The 17,631-nt window shown below is 32.9% G+C and overlaps 1 protein-coding gene across 1 annotated transcript in view; it reads left to right on the plus strand.

The window, feature by feature from the left end:
• The window catches only part of Pms2 (mismatch repair endonuclease PMS2), a 133,243-nt gene that overhangs the window by 21,959 nt on the left and 93,653 nt on the right, over positions 1 to 17,631 (plus strand). Inside the window, exons 6-8 of the mRNA XM_090386646.1 lie at positions 3,502 to 3,671; positions 7,137 to 7,212; positions 11,490 to 11,587. Of these exons, the coding sequence (XP_090242772.1) occupies positions 3,502 to 3,671; positions 7,137 to 7,212; positions 11,490 to 11,587 (344 nt within the window). The remainder of the gene's footprint in view (positions 1 to 3,501; positions 3,672 to 7,136; positions 7,213 to 11,489; positions 11,588 to 17,631) is intronic.

Below are 17,631 nucleotides of genomic sequence, written 5' to 3' on the forward strand. Positions count from 1 at the left end.
TGGATGACTACATAAGGTTGTTGCATGATCAGTCAAACACATGTTTTTCTAATGTTGAGTTGCTTTGTACCGTTGAGATTTTCATGTTTTGAACTATTTTTATTTTTAGAAAAGTAAATATTGATTTGTCGGAAAATTACTGCTGTTCAACATGGATACAAAGTGAAAACAAAACAAGTTATGCTTGGATACTAAACTCAGAATCATTGAAGTTGATAAGGTTGAGTTCATCTAAACAGAAAGTGTAAAGCAGTTTAACATTCCTTTTCCAAGGTTATCAACAGTGTTAAAAAAAAATCAGAAGAAAGGAAGATGCTTCTGAAGCTGAAATGGCACTAAAAAGAAGAAAATGTGTATGTTGTGCAAAGCATAAAGATCTTGAAGAAAGACCATTGCAATGGTTCCAACAGATGCTGACATCAAATTTTCCACTATCGGGTTCCCTACTGCAACAAAAGGTTGATTGTTTCACACTGAGCCTTGGTATCAGTAATTTTAAGTGCAGCAAAGGTTGGCTGCAGTGCTTTAAAGAGCAAAACAACTTAGTCTCATTTGATATCTGCATTGAATCTAGAGGAGCTGACAAGGAGAAAAATCCTTGATTGGTTGGAGTTTGTGCAACCTTTGTTCTTGGCAAATATGAAACAAAAGACATTTTCAACATGGATCACGCAGGGGTATCTTACAGTTTGTTTTCTGATCAAACACTTACTCTTTGTGGTGAAACCTATAATAGGGAACAAAGATTGACTGTGTGGCTGTGTATCAATGGAGATGGTGCTACACATCACCCCCCCCCCAGTCTTCTCAGTTAAGATGTTTTAAAGGAGTAACCACTCCTCTCTGTAGTATAAGTCAAACAAAACAGCTTGGAATATTGTTAAAAATTTTTTAACCATGGAAAATTGGGACATTAAAGCTATCAAATAGTATATTGCTCTTTCTGCCTCTAAACACTACAGTTTTATGCATTGTCTGAATCAGGGTATCATTTGGGTATCAAATATCTTTTGGAGGGTAGTGATGTGTTTTTGCTGTTGTAGCAACAAACAAGGATTCTTGGGATGTGTGCAAGCAAAATTTTGAACCATATTATCAGATAAACACATCTGTTACCTCTATTACTCTTGATTAGCGGATTACCTGCCCACCGATGAGAGGGCATAATTTTAATTTTAGATCAGTACACCTTGCAATGTGAATAAAGAAATGTATCATCAGTTGAGTTGTAGTTAGCAAACTAAATTGACCCTTGAATATGTGCAAGTGATGAAGTCATAACATACACAGGAATCACCTGCAACCATTTGTGTATGAGTCATTATAACCTCTTATGAAGGTACTCAACGTTTATCTTGTAACAACCATTGTTAAATTTACAAAATATCACAGAAAATAACATTTAGCAAAATTAAATTTACAATATATTAAAGAAATTAAGTAAAAGCAAAAAAATTGATTAAATTAAAAAATTATTCCAAATTGCTAATCCTTTAGCTTTTAATCTGCCTGTAGACAGCCTATATAGAGGCAATTGCTCTCTCTGTGACTACCAACTGAAGTACAAATGTAACATTACAGACAGTTGTATTGTGACATGAATTCAGCTGGAGAATGATAGGACAATTTTCAGAGACTTTCATTTTCAGTGAAGGTATTCACACTAGTCTCTGAAAATTGTCCTATCATTCTCCAGCTGAATTCATTCTTTAGGCTATCGTTAGTTACCTAGACCACCATGAAGTGAGAACAGCAAGTAACTGAGATGCGTTGGCACATTCATGGATGTAGGTTTGTGTCATTTTGTGAAGTATTAATATAAGAACATTATGTGTTAGCATAGCATGCTTATTTGAAGCTACATCTGAGATCCATGTTTGGATTTGCATGTTACCATAAACAATGAAATTGTTTATGGTAACATGCAAGAGGAAACATGCAAAAATATATGACAAGAGGAGAGCACAATTTCATTGTGCTCTCCTCTTGTCATATATTTTTTCCTGAGTTTAAACAGAAAATTTTATTCCTCCAGTCATTGCACAGAATGTATTTTACTCTTCCAGATCCAAGTATCTATATATCATTGCAGTTATAAATTAAAAAAAATCACAAAATTTAACAATTATCTAAATAGTGCATAAGGTGGTTTTAGTTTAACAGAACATGAAAAGGAAATAAGCAGTAATATACAAGTTCCCACCAAAGTTTCTTAACAAGACTTTTCTGAATGAGAGCATGGTTTTGGAAGTTTTGTAATCAAAGAGTGTGCATTTGTAACTTCAAGTGAAAAAACTGCAGACAGGCTACTACACATTTCTGGGACATAAATAAATCTTTATTGTACAAATGACAAGTATAATAATCTTTAACATTGAGATGCTAGGCAGGATTATGTTCTTGTATGAGTGGGAACAATCTCTGCAACATTTAAGATGTTGGGCTGGGAGCAGATGCTAAGCTGTGAATGAATTGTATAGGAGTGCCGGAATTAAGGATGCTGGATAGGATGATTTTATTTTTAAAAGAATCAATCTGAAACTGCTCAACATTAAGACTGTTTTTAATTGTAGTTCAATTTGGAAGATCTCTAATAAACAAGGTTTGTTTTAAATGTTTTTTTGAGAGTAAATAATAATTTGCAGACAGGTGGAGGAGAGAGAGAGAGCGAGTGTGTATTAGGGAATGAAGAACCTCCTCCCACCTACATTGTATATAGATCAAATTATCTAACCAACAGTAGTTCTGATTTCCTTAAGTCCTTTATGAGCCTAGCCTATATAAAGCATACTGTACTACCATTTTAGCTATAGATTGGCACCTCTGTTCCTGGAATGGAAGAAATCTGTTGGGTCATTTCCTTTAGCTTTTTGATGCTATTAAAAAAACTTTTGATGCCAGGACCTTACATCTCTAGAATTGGCATTACTGGGAGTCCCATGATGTAGTGGATAATGGTGTAAAGTATCTATGAATGAGAGGGGCATGAGATTGGATTGGAGTTGGCTGTATAATGGGAGTGCTTCACCATCTTGGTAATGATTTGTTAATGTATTCTGTAGGTTAACTGTTGTGGATAAAGCTGCTCTTGAGGGGGAAAAAGTTCAGCATCAGAATCTGGGTCCAGCAGACCCTAGTAATAAAAAGTTTAATAATGCCAAATACCGGAGAAGACATTATTATAAACATTTCAGTATAAGCAATAATACATTCTTATATTAATATTATAGTATTATTATATTAATATTACTTATATTAATATACATTCTTATATTATAATATTATATTCTTATATTACGTATTACAAAACAGTTCTAATTGTTATAAGTATTATAAATGATCCATTATACTATAATGGCTTGAGTTAAAACGAATCATTTATCATTTTTGAAGGCTTTCAGAAAAATTTCCTTTCATTATATACCTTCATATCTTCTTAAAGTTAATTTTTGAATTTATTTTATTTATTCATTGCTTATTTTAGTTTTTATTTATTTCCAGGTTGGCACAACAGTTTCCTTACAAAATATTTTTTCCACTCTCCCTGTTAGACTTAAAGAATTTCAGCAAAAAGCACGGAAGGAATTCATCAGAATGACAAATGTGCTAGCTGCATATTGTTTAATATGTACAAATAAACGTATCACCTGTTTTAACCAAATAGGAAAAAAGTATGAGGTTAAATTGTGCTCTCTTTTAACTTATGTGCAATAATCATTATTACTTGTCATTTACCTATTTAGAATGTACTTGCATATGGATTATATAAGCAAATGCATTTTAATTGATTATTCTGTTCTGAGTCCCAATCAGAAAAAATTACTTGTGGCCATGTTGGTACAATTCCCATGGGTCTGCAGTTAGTGAAAGTAAACAGTTCAGACCTGTAAATACAGGTAGTTCCCGACTTCACGAGTTAATTTGTTCCTAGTGCATGCTCATAAAGTGAAAACTCGTAAAGCAGGAATTTATTACCCATAGACATAATGTTAAAAATAGGGATTACATTCTCAACAATGAAATTAGTTATCTAATTAGTTTATGTTTAAATAATGATTGATTTATCCAAAGAAATGAAAATGTAGCCTATAAAATCAAGCAAATTATAATAATAAAGAAACTATTTATGACTTACAAATGTTAAAGAATGTTTATTCTTTATCATCTTTGATTAAATGCACACTCGTTGATCACTTATTATTGGCACTCGTTGGTTTGTTGCACAAGGAGTCATCTTCTTCAGAAATACTTCAAGAGGCATTTGTTTCCAGGATAATCTTCTCTTCTCTTTTCTTTATAAATTTCAATAGCATGCATTAGCATTTTTTAACAGAATGCACAAATTGCAACTAAGACAATTTGCACGGGCACTTGTGAGGTGATCTAATTGAGTTGTATAAGGTCTTGAATGTTTTGAGAAGGCTCAATGCTAATGAGATTCTTCCTCTTGCTCAGATTATATGCCTGAAGAGGCATAAACTCAAATTGAGGGAAGACAGGTAGAATAGATGTGCAGAAATTTGCCTTTAGCCAGCAGGTAATTGATTGCTGGAACAAACTTCCATATATCATGGAAGTTGATGGCTTGAATAAATTCAAGGAAGAACTGGACAAACTTTTTGAGTGAATGGATGGGTGAAATGGGAGGTGTTGGTTTTTTTATTTTTTTGGCTGATGCTGTATAAGCTTGCTTTCTTGCATCATATGCCTTTACTAATGCTAATTTGCTCTGTTCTGCAACATTTGCTCTGTTCTGCTGTAACGTACTGTCATTGGTGTCATTAACAACCCAGCCAACTTTCTTATCTTCTGAAAACTTGGACATTAAGCCTGATATACTTTCTTCCATATCATTGACTAATAACATTAGTCCATGAAGAGCAGTGTCCATTTTTTACCACCCTCTATCTTCTACTCAACCATCTTTTTATCCATTGTAGCAATTTGCCCTTAATGCCATACTGCTCTAATTTGTACAGTAGTCTTCCATGTGCAACAGTATCAAAAGCTGTCCTAAAATCCAAGTATATGATATCAAAATTATTTTTTGCATGCAGTTCCTTTGTGACCACATCATACTATTCAGTCAAATTTGTTAGACATCATGGATTAGTTATCCCTTAATTAACCCATGATGTGTCTGAATTATAACTGCAGTCTTGTCTAGATGATCATGCATTGCTTCTTTAACTATTGACTCCATTATTTTTCCTGAAACAGAACTAACAGGCCTGTAGTTACCGTGCATATCACCCTTTAATCCTTCTTTGTGAATTGGGGACCCATTTGCACTGTCCCCAGTCCATGGGAACATCCCCTGAGTCCAAGGAAGCTTTCATAATTATGGCTAAGGTTTGCTTACTTCTTTTGCTGTTTCCTTTAATATAACTGGATAGAACCCATCTACCCCAGGTGCCTTTCTTATGTTTATCTTCCACAATTTCTCCTCCAGTTTGCTCTCAGTTATTACAGAATCATTTAGCTCCCTGCCAGAGTTTGATAAGTTTCTGGCCTCCAATTCCTTACTTCTTCACATGTGAATGTTGGTGCAAAATACTCATTCAGTTTGTCAGCTACCTCAGCAGGTTCGTCAGCAATTGAACTGTTGATTTCAAGTGGACCAATGTGATTCATCCCCTTCCTTTTGGAGTTTACATAAGTAAAGAAGCCTTTATTGTTTTTCTTTGCATCCTTTGCCAAAGATTTCTCATACTTTGCTTGCCTAATGTCCTTTGTGACTTGATTACACACTATCTTATAACTACCATAGGCATCTGTGTCTCCTTATAATTTATATGCATCCCATGCATTTTTCTTCGGTCTGATTAGTTCATCTGACATCCATTTAGGCCTAAACCTTGGACAGTATTTCTAGTTGGCATGAAAAGCCTAGTAGCTTTCAAGATTAATTCCATTGATTGCTTCCCATTTAGAATTTGCTATTAGTAACATCATCAGTTGGTCCCATCATTGTAGTCACCTTTATGAAAGCAAGAACCCTTTCCTTTACCCCTAATGGTAGTTACATCTTTAAGTAATTCCCACATCAATGCACTGTAATCACTGCCTCCTAGTGGTTCCTTTATCTGCAGATTCTTAATGCATGAAAAATCATTGCTGATAATCAGATCAAGAGTATTACTCCCTTTGGTTGCCTTTAGAACATGCTGCTGTAGAAAACAATCATCCAATAAATCCACAAAAGTCTTGCTAGTGTGTGAGTGACCAACCCACAAGTTCCAGTCTATATCTGGGAAGTTAAAATCTCCCATTAGAAGGCGATCTGATTTACTGGCCCACTCTATTTCTTTGTACTATTGTTCTTTGTAGTCATCAATCACTAGGCCTATGATACTCTCCTCTCAACTTGGTGTTCCCAATGCTTATGTCACATGAAACTGACTCGACACTGCACTGTCCAACAATGAATCACGAAGTTCATTTAGAAACGGTACTATAAGTATGAAAATGTTAAGGTTCAGCAATTGTGAAAATGTCACAACTGTGTTTGCTGGGTCAGTGACAATCCTTAAGGGGTTGGTGTGTGAACTGGACTCTGTGGGATAATGAAATCTTACTGATTCAGTGATACTGTTATTACTGGGCAGAGTTATCTTGAACTGTTAATGAATAATGCAGTTCCCGCAATAAGAAATGTGTTTCCAGATACATTGATTTCCCCCTTCACATTTTCATTCTGTTCATATCTGTTTGGATAATTTCCCGAGAAGGTTGCAAAGGAAATAATCTCCAAAGTCTTCACATTTTGCTCCCCTAGAATTTTTTGAGGGGATACCCAGAAGACATACTCAAACTGCAAACATTGTAAGATTTATGGGTGATGATATGACATGAAGCAGGCAAAGTTATGGCTATGTGTATTATCATATGTTGAGTTGTTGAGAAACAGTGCTTTTCACTTATGCATGCTGTAGACATTTTTAACATCTCACATAACTTCTGTAATGTCTGTCATTTCTGTATACCTAACATATTTTCAACCCTATTTAGTTTTGTTCATGTTAGTAACTCAATAAACTTTTTGAGATACAGAAGATTAAAGTTTACTCAAGATTTTGACACTGTGTGTGTTTATTTATTTTATTTTTATTTTATTCTTTTTAAATTTTACCTAGTAAAAAGAATGTGTTATCTACTCAAGGTGGCATTTCAGTAAGAGATAACATAGCTAGCTTGTTCGGACATAATCAGGTATGATTAGTTTCTTTTCTCTCTCAGTTTATAAATTTTTAATAATATGCTGTGTATAATGAAGAAAATTTTATTTTATTTATACCAACTAATTCATTTTTTAAAAGGAGAATCATTTATGCGCATTGGAAATTATAGGTTAATATCTTGTACCCTTCAAGGAGTAGAAATATGCATTTAAGATTACAGATGGAAAAGAATATAAGTGAACCAAATATGTATTAATAAGAGATTAATAAGATGCTATCTTTGTCAAAGGATAATTAATAACTTTACCAATCAAAGATTGGGGAGAAGGTGTAAGATGCCTCCCAAAATTAACGTTTTGGTGTTACCCTTTAATTTATAATTAAAAAATCTTTTAAGTTTTTTCTAGTTTCCTGAATATCATCACACTTTTACTGCAAGAGTTTCCAAATTTTGTTTTGGTTTTTTTGCAGAGAAAATAAACAGGTGCTCTGTTTTTATAACTGTTTTTTCAATGAGTAACATGGAATTTGATAAGTGACATAACAGTGAAGTTTAAAATGATGCTTGTTTAAAGTCCATGGTCACTGCATTCCATTCCCGTGAGTTAAATAAACATCTACAGTTTCCCACGCACTAATGCTTCAAAGATTTGTTATTGTTTTTGTATAAATAAATGCTGGAAAATGAAATGCAGTATTCATTCAAGATGAATGTTAATCTGCAGGAAGTGAAAGATCTGTTTTGAACTTGGCATACTTATAAAGCACCAAATTTGAAATAAATTTTGGAAAAAAATTGAAAATGGAAGGGAATGAAAATATCTAATATATTCACATTTTTAATTTTTTTAGAAGTCTTTCAGCACATAATCAGAAATAAATGCCATATGCCCATTTAAAATTTTGCAAGCTTAACAATCTTCTCAACTTGCAAATGGATGGGACCAAGAGATGCATGTCTATTTATGTCTGAAATGTTTTTTTTTTTTATAATTTTTCACAGAATTAATAATTTTTTTATTGTTTTGAAAATAACATTAAAAAACATAGCATTTTTAAATATTTAATTTTTTATTAAAAAATGAAAAGTTACATGCAATAAGTATTTCAAATTATTCAGAAAAGATGAAATGTTTGTATTGTTGAAGCAGAATTCAAAAGGCAAAATTAAAAAAGGAAATTGGCATCTTTCGGGTGCCTAACCATTTTTTCACTACCATTTTTTCAGCACTCTTTGCACCATGGTTGCCGGTATAAGATAACATATAATATATGTATCATTATATGATATTTGATATTGGTCATATATTAAGTTATAGTATATCTTTCAATGGAGACATGATAGAGACATAATTTTGGCATTTTTGGAATTGACAGGTCAGTATCCTTTAGAATCTAACTTTTTCTCCAGAGGTATGAAAAATAATTTTTTTTTTTTTGGCCAGTGTTATTGACCAATCAGGTGATTCTTCCTTATTAAGGGCTATTGATTTATTATTGATTAAGGGCTATTGCCCACTATTGATTCTGGTCATCATTTGACTGTTTTTAACTGGCAAGGTTTTAACTAAATGAACTAAATTTTAACTTAACTAAATTTTAAAGTTTTAACTAAATGAACATTTCATTTAGTTAAAAACTGTGGGGGGTGTAACTAACAGGAGTTTGCAAATTTACAAATGCTAGTAAATTGTAAGCATTTAGACATTTTTGTCTAGAACAGCAACCTATGACTTGCAAGAACATTTTGTTGACCCACTTGAAAAATTAGTTTCTTTCTAAAATCAAATCATGCAACATTACATTATTACAGTAGTTTGCAAATTCATATGCATTAAATAAACTTGTATAAATTTTATTAGATGATACTTTTGTCTAAATTTTATAAGATGATTTGCCCATATAAAAAATTGGAAAAACATATATTTTACACTAAATTCAAGTTGAATATCTGTGTGTAATTAATGTTTATTAAATGTTAATAAAAAGTATATTTACTAAAAAATGTATATTTCTTTTTTTATATATATAAGATTATTACAGTGCATATATATGTAATTTGTACAAATTCTGTAATATCATAATATAAGGATTGTTAAATGTACAGATAAAAATTTTTTTGAATTTGATCCTTACCCATTAGCTGAAACACAGGATCAAATTGACAAAAAATTCACTGTAAGAAAAAAATATTTACAACCACTGGTCTGGAATATATTCTGTCAGGAAAATTAACCAGGTAAATTGCATAATGAAATAATTGTTCTAACTCAGTGGTTTTCAACCGTTTTTTAATAACGGCACCCCTAAGTAATTTATATTTTATTTTGCGGCACCCCTACTCAATTTTCTGCCTGTTAGATCTGATTCTGTGTGTGTGTGTGTGTGTGTGTGTGTGTGTGTGTGTGTGTGTGTGTGTGTGTGTGTGTGTGTGTGTGTGTGTGTGTGTGTAATATTAAAAAATATATATGATATATGATATTTATTATAATAATATAATTATAAAAATTACATTTCATAATACAAATTATATATATACAGTATATAATTTTATTCTTTATATAGAGGCACTAAGTAAACATCAATTACAGATCACCATAAAATTAAAAAGATACTGTACACCTTTTTATAATGAAATAAACATATAAATTAAAAAATAGTAATAAGTTTAAGTAACTTAAACCCAAATTACGTGGCACCCCTGGAATGTTGTTGCGGCACCCCGGTTGAAAACCACTGCTCTAACTGCTGACTTTTTTGACTTAACTGTTAAAAGGCTGAAGGTACATCAGAGGGGGTTGTTTTCAATGTCTGAGAATTTACCAGTGTAAGATGCATTTCCAAGTTTGACTCCATTGTATATCTTGATCCAAAAGTAGTCTGTAATAGTGTTTTCTTTCTTTAATTATTCTTTAATGATGACATGCCAAGTATTTCCCTCCTTCCATCTTAACTCCTAATATCTCTGAAATGAGACAGATAATGATGTTAATCAATTGTCCTGTTGACCAACTGTCGCAGACCTCTCCTGCAGTTATTCATGTTAAATGTTCAAACTGAAATCACACATTTCAGTTTTGATTTGGAACTTGATCCTTAATAGTATTCTGTTCCAGAAGCAAAAATGTATTTCATAGGCATTTGAAGTATATGAATTCATTCATGCGTGGAGTCATACCTATACCTTTATACCAGTGGGAGGCAACTGTTTTCTGCTGTGTGCTGCATTATATTGGAAATATGTGAAGTGCCATTTAAGGGCAGTTTTAGAAGCTATTAGAATCTCCCCCCCCCCCCAATGATCTGTGCTTTATTACACCAAGCTTTTTTTTACTGACTTTGTAAAGGAATTTTATGCTTGGTACTTAAATTTAAAAAAAATTAAAATGATTTTATCTCTATAAAATAAAGTTAATATGGATTAATTGAATAAATGTTTTGTCTTCACAGTATAAATGTTGTGAGAAGCTTATTAACATCCCTACTTTCCTGTGCTAAATGAATGCTAAAAAGCAGTAAATGTGACCTGGTAAATAAGGTTCTTATTAATGCTGAAATCTGGATCATAATTTTTAGCAATAAAAGTGGAATTTAAACTGTATACCAGTGCTTTCCAAACTTTTTTGATGCTAATGCACTTTGCACATGCCAAAAGTAATTCAAGACTGTATCCCTTTTGTTCCTTATCTTTAAGTTGATTGTAAATGCAGTATGCTATTTCCGTAGTTTTGGGCCAGAGAAATGTAAACAAGGTTATTTGAAATCAACTGTGTCAGTTATTGGCTTTCAGAGAGATTGTGAAAGAATGCCTCTACTGCTCACTGTTTTTCAAGTATGAAGCACATCAAGAAATAATTGTAAATTTTTTATGTATTAATCAGTTATTGTTTTTTAATCAATCATTTACATCAATATATGCTGGGAAAACAATGCTAATATGATGCCAAAATTTGGCAATGCTCTTTGGAACATGATATTACACCCACTTTGGAAAGCTCTGTTCTGTTGTTTTTTCTCCATTTCTGATTCTTCAAATTGACTCTGTATAACTTTTTAAGATTTTTTTTTTTTTTTTTTTCCTTGTAAGGAGGCATGCCACCAACAAGAGCTGCATGGGCTATAAGTGGCATGGGGTTGGTCATCCCTGATTTATACCTTAGAACCTCTAAACTAATAGTAATATATATTAATTTTGAAGAAAGCAATTTGTAATGCTCATAGCTTGGAATGAAAATAGAAAGACAGAATTTAAAATATTGAGGAAATTAAAAGCAAAAAGAAATATTATAATAAATTTTATATTTTTAGCTATCTTCGTTATTAGAATTCAAACAGATAACACCACCTTCAAGTGTTTTGGAGGAGTATGCATTGCTGGATATTGTAGATGACAGTGACCTAATAAGGTATTATGGATATTAATTTTTTGTATAACTTTTTTTTTTTTGTTTCTTTCTAATTTGAAGATTTTTTTTTTCTTTTTTTTTTATATGGTGAAACATTGTTAGAAATCATAAAAATTTAAAATGTGTTTTTTTCCTGGCATGAATACACAGCATATTTATCTTAATAAACTCAGATTTTATTGAAAATTCCTGGTTACAAGAAACTTTTTCACAAACATGAATTATTAACAGATCTGAATTTGTAGACAAAACTTTCAGATATGTTATGGATCATATCAATTAACAGTTTTTTTTTCCTCTGTTATAAAAAAAACAATAAACATATTAACATTATGTGAGTAGTGTATTTCCATTTATATTCTGGTACAGCCATGCACGCTGAGGAAGCTATACAGTGAACAGAAACATACAACATGATGTATTACAAATATAGTATTTATAGGAATCATATAGATAATGGGATGCAAAAGACTTTAAACTGAATAATTGCTAAAACAGTACAGTCAGTTCTGCTATAATGTGCATTTTCGCAACACAACTGATATATTAGGGAACAATACGAGTATAACGCGATTTTTGCGTTGGCTCATGTACAATTTTGTCTGCGAGTAACACTAGGTGAACACAAAACCCGGAACCAAGTGGAACTTAGCAACCTACGCAGCAATACATACACGTTTATGAAGCTTAAAAAATGTTAAATGTCAAATGTGTGAGACCTATTTCATTTACTGTAGTTGTACCGGTCAGAGACACACTGTTGTCATTCACTGTATTGACAAGATAACAGATGATATTGTAGGCTAACTCATGTTTTTGGGAGTTCATATTTTTCTGTTCTGACAGAAATTTCATGAGGCATGATAGCGTGAGCAGAGGAGTACATTACTAGAGGTTACTACCATAAAACAATAAAAACAATTTGCAGTTCCCAGTTTATTGGACATTTCTGTTAGTGAAATCTATTATAAATAGGTAGTAAACTCGATCTTATTACATTTGCGTTAATATCAGTAGCTGGAATTTTGTGGGTTTTTATGTTATTATGGTGAATGTTTTCCCTTCTATGGAATTCCAATCATATAAAAAATATAAATTTTCAGAATCTTGTCTTCATTCCTATTTTTAAAGCTTCTTTTAATGCACGAAATTGTTACCTACATATCTCACTTGTGCAATTTGTGCATGCCGTATTCGTCGTTACTGATTACTTATCTTTTTTTGCCATTTTAAATTTTACAATAAAAAAAAAAAGGGAAAATGTCAGTGAATAAAAATATCAGTCAAGCAAACTTCATATCTTGTCAAGGTAAAGTGCTATATTTACTGTAATATTTATTTATTGATTATAAATTTAAGATGTTTAAACCTGTGTTAGAAATATTATTGGGTTTCTAACTTTTTTGGTGTTTTACTTAACAGACTGGCCACTTTTTTTTTTTTAGTGCTCTGCCCCTACCCTATTTTTCCCATAAGCCCTGTTGTTTTTAATGTGCAAAATACTATAGCACGGAGAATTTTAGGAACACATGTACTGTGTTATAGCAGAACTGACTGTAATAACTATAAAATGCAGCTTAATTATTTAATTACAAAGGCAAAACATGATGCTATCTCCAAGACTGTTATAGAGAAAAAAAGACAAATGTTATACCAATACAACTATGGTAGACTAATACGAAGTTATGGCAAGGTGCAATTCTGCAAACTGAGTACAAGATATCCTAACAATGAAAATGAATTAAAATCATAAACTGAAGTGATGCCTTCTTCTAGGCATGGATGCATGACTAACCACCCATGGAGACACCCTCACACCTTACTGTAGGAAGAATATCATTCCATAATAGATAAAATGAAGGTTCACAAGAACCACTTCTTCAGAGTATAATATAGTGATTACATTGCATTATACACAGTTTATTTTCTGAAAGAGTTCCAGAGGGTTAGAGTAAGGCATTAATTGTATCAGTATATAAAAAGGGAAATAAAGCTGAATGTTACAATTTCTTAGTATGCTGTCTAATATCTCTGCAAGTACAGTCACAATTTACACACCTTTCATTACAAGTTTTTAGTTTAACCTTTTTGCATATGAATTTTGATCTGTGATAGTCAGTTCTTGGAACTTGTGGACTCACAGCAGCAAGTTTTTGGTGTCATTGGACTTTGCAGAGTGAGTTTCTTTGTTGAATTTAAGTTTTGTAAAAATAAATACAAAACGAATACAAAATTATGGTTATACTTGGCAAGGTTCAATGATGCAAACTGAGTACCAAGATACTCTAACCAAGATAATGAAAATGAATTAAAATCCTTAAAATTAAAATTAGAAATTCATTTTAATAATTAAAAAATGAGAATTCAAAAATGAAAAAAATTGAAAAAAGCATACACAAAAAACATGAAAAAATAAAGTTCATTGTTTTTTTTTTTGCTTGCAGTGATATCCTCTGTGTATTTGTATCATCTGATTAACTCTTAAATCGGAAATTCAGAGAATTTATTCAGTTTTGGTTTTGTAAGTCCAAATTGACAATATGATGCTAACAGGTGCAGGCTTTTTTTTCTTTTAATTTTCAAAGATGTTTTTCTGTCCACCATCTATGAGGGTTATGCCAAAAGTACTGCACACATACTCCTCTTTCCATACACCTGTGCAACTGACATTTATCACGATGATAATTTAAAGTTTAACTTTATCATTAATATGATTAAAACGGTTCCTGCATTGAATGTTTGTGTAGAGGCTTTTAGAAATGGATGGTGATATTGCCCAAGTCAGATTACAGTTTCATGTCAAAGGGCTTTTATCAAAAATTGAAACTTTGTGTGGCTGAATGGCAACACAAATTTACGAATTGTTACAGGAAGTGGGTGGTGAGTCAACAGTAGATCATAATGTGATTTCGTGTTGGTCTCAAATATTTTGTCAACATTTTGAAGTATTTTGAAGACAGCCAGTGCTCAGGTAAACTTAAGAACATCTAAGGAAAACACATTGGCCATCATTATTTCTACCATTTTGGAGGAAGACAGAACATATGTCCTATGAAGAAATAGTCAAAGAATCTAGAGTATTGAAATCATCTGTTCACCGAATTTTCATTGAGGTGTTACTCAGTGACACATTAACAAAAGGGTTAATGTTTCCAAACAGTGAATCAGTTCTTGAATTAGGATGACTTGAACTTTAATTTGAATTTTTCCTTAACTTGGTTAACAACAAAGTATATATGGGAAACTAATGAAGTTGAGTGAAGGTGAATTAACCTGTTATTAAAAAAGGCTGTATGTGAATGCATCATTCCTTTGAGGATGATAATGAGATCATAATTAGACTCTGGGGAGATCCCCCCCACACCCATGGACTGCAGAAGTGCTAACTTCTCCCCAAAGGAGGTTGTAAGATGAGATGGACAACTATAGACCAGTGAGTTTGACTTCAGTACTGGTTAAGATCGTGGAATCTCTGATTATGTGTACAATACAGGACACCTTGAGAGGAATGGGTTCATGATGGGGAAGTTTTGCCCGACCAATATAGTTAATTATTATGACAAAGTCATAAAACTTTTGGATGAAAGAAACAACTTTGACATTATTTGCCTTGACTTTAATGATATCCCATGAAAGGGTGTTATATAAACTGGAGCAACTTGGGATTAATGGCAAGATCCTTTATTGGGTCAACAGCTGGCTAAAAGATAAGAGACAGAGGGTAGTCATAAATGGACATACCTCAGGGTGAACCAGTTGCAGCAAGTGGAGTTTCTCAGGGATCAGTGTTGGGGCCACTGTTGTTTCTTATTTTTCTTAATGATATTGATGAAGGAGTGCAGGGGAAATTGTCAATTTTTACTGATGATTTAAATTAGGAACGGGGTTAACTACAAGAACCCAGCTATTTTGCTTCAAAGACCTAGATGAGTTACACACCGAATTGTAATGCTCTAAATGTAAGATTTTGTACCTAGAGAACAGAAATCTTGGAGTTATAAGTTAGGAGGAGAGGAATTAAAAGTGTTAGGAGACAAAATTACTTAGGGGTTAGAGTTTAGTTAATATGAAATTTTTCAGACAGTGAAAAAAGTTGACTAGAAAGGAGGCACATGGTGTTCTCTTTATAATATGTATGATGTTTTCAAATAGGGAAAAGGATGTCATCATCCCTTTGTATATGATGATGGTGAGACCACAATTAGACTATCATGTTCTGGTCTGGAGGTCACACTAGGAATAAGACATGGAACTTCTAGAACAGGTTCAGAGATGGACAACCCGATTGGTAAGGGGGGATGCTAATCAATGTCCATATGAAGAATATTTTTAAAAGTGTGGACAAAACTTGGCAACTAGACATCTTGGAGGGGGGGGGTGACCCAATAGAGGTATGTTTCTAGAAGAGAATCAGCAAATTTGATTGATGTTTTCACTGACAGAAGAGAGAAGAACTAGGTGATAACATGAAATTTTCTCAGTTTGCAAATAAAGTCATTGCTTTCTGTTCTGATTTTTTTATATATAACTCATGAATGATTACTCTTTGCTAATGTGCCTGAAATGTAACACACACTGCATACAACTTGCCTTAATTATTCACTGTATGATTCCTTTCGCTTCAAAGGTGGTACTTATGCATATGTCTGTTTTGATATTTCCCATCAGAAACAGCAATTTTGGAATCTCCTCTTTTTGATCTTCTCTTGCTTAAAATCCCTCTGCCACATTCTGTCAGATTTATCTGTTTCCTCTATTGTTCTCCCAACTCCACTAATCACTTGGAACTTTTTGATTTCCTTTCTTTGAAACTTGCCTTTCTCTAATGAAACTTTCTTAACAATGAGGTAGTTTTAATGTTCACAACTCCAAATGGCTTTCATCTTCTAGTCACATGGACACAACTGGTTGAGATGTTGAGGCTTTTGCAATTACTAATGACCTCACACAGATTGTTTATTTACCTATTTGAATACCAGACAATCACAACCACACAGTCAACAATCTTGTTCTTTTTTCTCATGAACAGCCCTTCCAATCTTGGGTTTGGCACTACAAGAATACAAAATGGGATGATATGCGAAATTTATATTCTTCTTTTCCTTGGATGGATTAATATTTTAAATCTTCTGATGTCATTGTTTACTCAAATCGTGTCAGTGAAATTATTCTTGTAGCTCTAAAGCCTTTCAAGGTAAGAATGTTGCTTATTGCAATTGGCTTACCCCAAATCTCCAGGTTCATTTTTTGCCTACACCAAAGCAATTGTTGTAAAGTAGTTATTAATCAGTCTAAACTGGATTTTGAATAGACTAAGAGTAGAAAACTCCCTTCTTTTCCAAATGGTAGCTGCACATTCTGGTTTCTTGCCAAAGCTATCGGCTGCTATTTTTCCATCTCTTCTTCAACCTCTGTTATAACCTGATGGTTCATTTGCCACCTCAAAGGCAGGATGCTGACCTGCTAACATCCTGCCTTTCTTCTAACTCTTGTATTTATGATCTTGGTAAATCACCTCCTGTCATTCCCAGTGCATTCCATTCAATGTCTCCTGTTGTCTTTCATCAAAAGGATGCAAGAAGAATTTTGAACAGTCTTGATGCCAAGAAAGCACCAGGAGCTGATTGTATTTCTTGACTTGTTCTCAGAACCTGTGCTCCTGAGCCCTGAGCTTACTTGTGTTCTCTGTCACCTTTTTTGTACTTTCTTATTTCACTGGTGTTTTCTTTGGTCCTTAGAAATTTGCTCACATCCAGCCAGTTCCTAAAAAAGGATGACAAATCCCTCCCATCCATTTATCATACCATCGCACTTACTTCTACTCTTTCTAAAGTAATGGAGAAATCGATTAACCGCCAGCTCTAAACTATCTAGAAACATTCCATCCGATCAATGATCACCAGTTTGGATTCCATCAGTGTTGATCCACTGATGTACTAGCTTATGTTACTCATCTATGGACAAATTCAATGGAAAAGTTTGGTGAAACTCAAGCAGTTGCTCTTGACATTTCAAAAGCTTTTGATCATGTTTGGCATAAAGGT

Source organism: Mastigoproctus giganteus, chromosome 12 (assembly GCF_048544385.1).
Source record: "Mastigoproctus giganteus isolate SK-2022 chromosome 12, ASM4854438v1, whole genome shotgun sequence".
Taxonomy (NCBI): domain Eukaryota; kingdom Metazoa; phylum Arthropoda; class Arachnida; order Uropygi; family Thelyphonidae; genus Mastigoproctus; species Mastigoproctus giganteus.